General features: G+C 32.6%; 1 protein-coding gene across 1 annotated transcript; it reads left to right on the top strand.

Moving 5' to 3' along the window:
• On the top strand, positions 406-1,217 carry LOC107628045. Its single transcript, XM_016330849.1, has 2 exons — positions 406-633; positions 984-1,217. Exons 1-2 carry the CDS (start codon positions 406-408, stop codon positions 1,215-1,217), a joined length of 462 nt encoding a protein of 153 aa, XP_016186335.1.

Below are 2,457 nucleotides of genomic sequence, written 5' to 3'. Positions count from 1 at the left end.
GATTAATCTTTGGCCTATCGAGTTGGGTCGTAGGCAACCAAAAAAATATATATACCTTTAGTTTTTTTTTTTTTTTAATCTTTTTCCAATTAAAAATTTCACTTGTATATTTTTAACAAATCCTACTTGTGCTTACATGAAAGTTGAACTAACCATAGAAGGCGCAAATTTAATTTCTCTTTCAATTCCTCAAGCTATTATAATTATGTCTTTGAAACGTTACCGAAACACATTCATTTGAATGTTTTGCCTAAAAAAAACACCATACCCCATTTCTCAATTAATTCTTTTTCTTTTCTTTTAACGAAAAGCAAAACGTACACCTTAAAACACAAACACCAAAACCAAAGTAGAATCAAACTTCAAACACCAACGTTGTTGCTTTCATCTTGCTTCACCACTATGATGGGCCTAAACAACTTAGGAACAGCCGTTACCGTTGTCATCGCCGTCACACTAACCGCCCTCATGGTAGAGATCCTCTACTTCTTGTGGCGCCGCCGCCGTAGCTACCGCCCCCGCTCCCGTGTGGAGCCGCAGGAGCATTCCCTCCCAACCTCATCACCACCTTCTTCATCATTCATCGCCGAAAGAGAACGTGAGCTTGAGCTTGAATTTGAACTCGAACAACAGGTAATAATTTATAGAAAAACTTTCAAGTAATAAATAATAATAACATTTTCACTATTTCTTCATTTTTTTCTATATTTATCAATATAGAAAATTTGTGTTTTAGTAATAATAGGCATGATTTTATTATGATTCTAAGCTATATGATATACACGAGAAAACCAACTTGGGTTGATCGAGTGGTTAGCTTACTTGTCCGAAGTGTCGAGGTTCGAATTCCGCCTTGTGCATGCAGCAACTCTTTGGCCAGTAACAGACCCTTAAATGGAGTTCCGATCCGTGACGGATTAGTCCTTATCTTGTCGAGTTAGGAAATACCGTGGACACCCACACGAGAAAAAATCACAATAAAGGAAGAAGAAGAGAGAGAAGGCTTTGATTCTGAGAGTGGAGAGTGCAGTGCCGTCAAAACGGTGTCGTTGAGTGAGGTGGTGGTGGTGGTGGACGAAGATGGTAATGGTGACTTGTTAGTGAATGAAACGACACCGTTTTCAACACCTTGTGCTTCCCCTCCTTATTTCACACCACATTCTTCACCGTTTCATGATTATTATTATAATAATAATAATGTTGCCAACAATGGATGAATCAAAATTATTCAAGCTTGGTCAAGTAAATATTTTTTTCCCTTTTCGTTTATTTGTTTACTATTATCTAATATTGATTTAGAATGTTAATTATTAGATTATGAATGGATATTACTTAATTCGTTTAGTTGTTTAATACCTTTTATATTAGCTAAGGCAAATGAAAAAAAAAAAGAAAAGAAAATATTATATAGCGGCAGTTTTGATTTCATAATAAATCAGTTAGGTAGCGTTTGTTTTGAGGTACTGAGACAGAGACTGAAAGACTAAAATTCAGTATTGTGTTTGTTGGTTCAGAGACTGGTACTAAAATTTCTGTCTCTGTCTCTAAAATTTCAGTAGTTCAGTACCTCCAAAAGATAGGAACACAGGAGACTGAAATAACCTAAAATACTCTCATTTCAATTAATTAATTTCAATTTTACCCTTTGTGCAAATTAAATTAGAGTTTTATTCTTGTTTTAATTCTTGTCTCCCATTTTGCACCAAACAGAATGCTGAGATTTATTTCAATCTCTGTCTCTTAATCTCTGTCTCTCAGTCTCAGTCTTTCCATCTATATCTCTCCACCAAACACTAACTTATAAACATTTTTATACATTATATATATTATCTGAAATTAAAAATCTAATAGTATTTATTAGTATGAGACGATCCTTATTTTCTAAATTAATATTTAAGGTGTGTTATCAACTTACAAAATATTTATTTATTTATGAATATTTTGACTCCATCTTTACCGTCACCCAAAAATACTTCAAAGCCAAGATTTCACTATCAAGATCATCGAGATGGCTTCAATCAGATTTTCACTTTTCAGATACATGTAATATATAATTACATATATATGGATCCCACAATATGTGAGGTTGTGAATTGTGGCAGAGTGATGGGGTCACTGGAAAAGGAGAATCTCGTGAAAAAGTTTCAATCTACTATAATTAGAGTAACCGTGTTTTGAATTTACTCATTGTATTGTATTGTATTTCACTCTAATCTAATGTCTATCAAATAAAAATAAAAATTTACTGCCTAATTAATTCATTCATTAATTGTGGTTCGTATTAGAGGACGGTAACGAGTATAAAATTTTAGGAGAAACACATCTTATAAACTAAGGTTTTTATTTTAGGTGGTCTTGCGTGGTATTTTTTATATAAAATTTAGGATAAAATATTATTTTTATCTTAATATTTAGTTTAATTTTTAAATTTATCTTTAATGTTTCAAACCTTATTTT

Source organism: Arachis ipaensis, chromosome B02 (genome assembly GCF_000816755.2).
Source record: "Arachis ipaensis cultivar K30076 chromosome B02, Araip1.1, whole genome shotgun sequence".
Taxonomy (NCBI): domain Eukaryota; kingdom Viridiplantae; phylum Streptophyta; class Magnoliopsida; order Fabales; family Fabaceae; genus Arachis; species Arachis ipaensis.
Note: the sequence above shows the minus strand (reverse complement) of the source record. Positions and strands in the feature narration are given on the sequence as shown.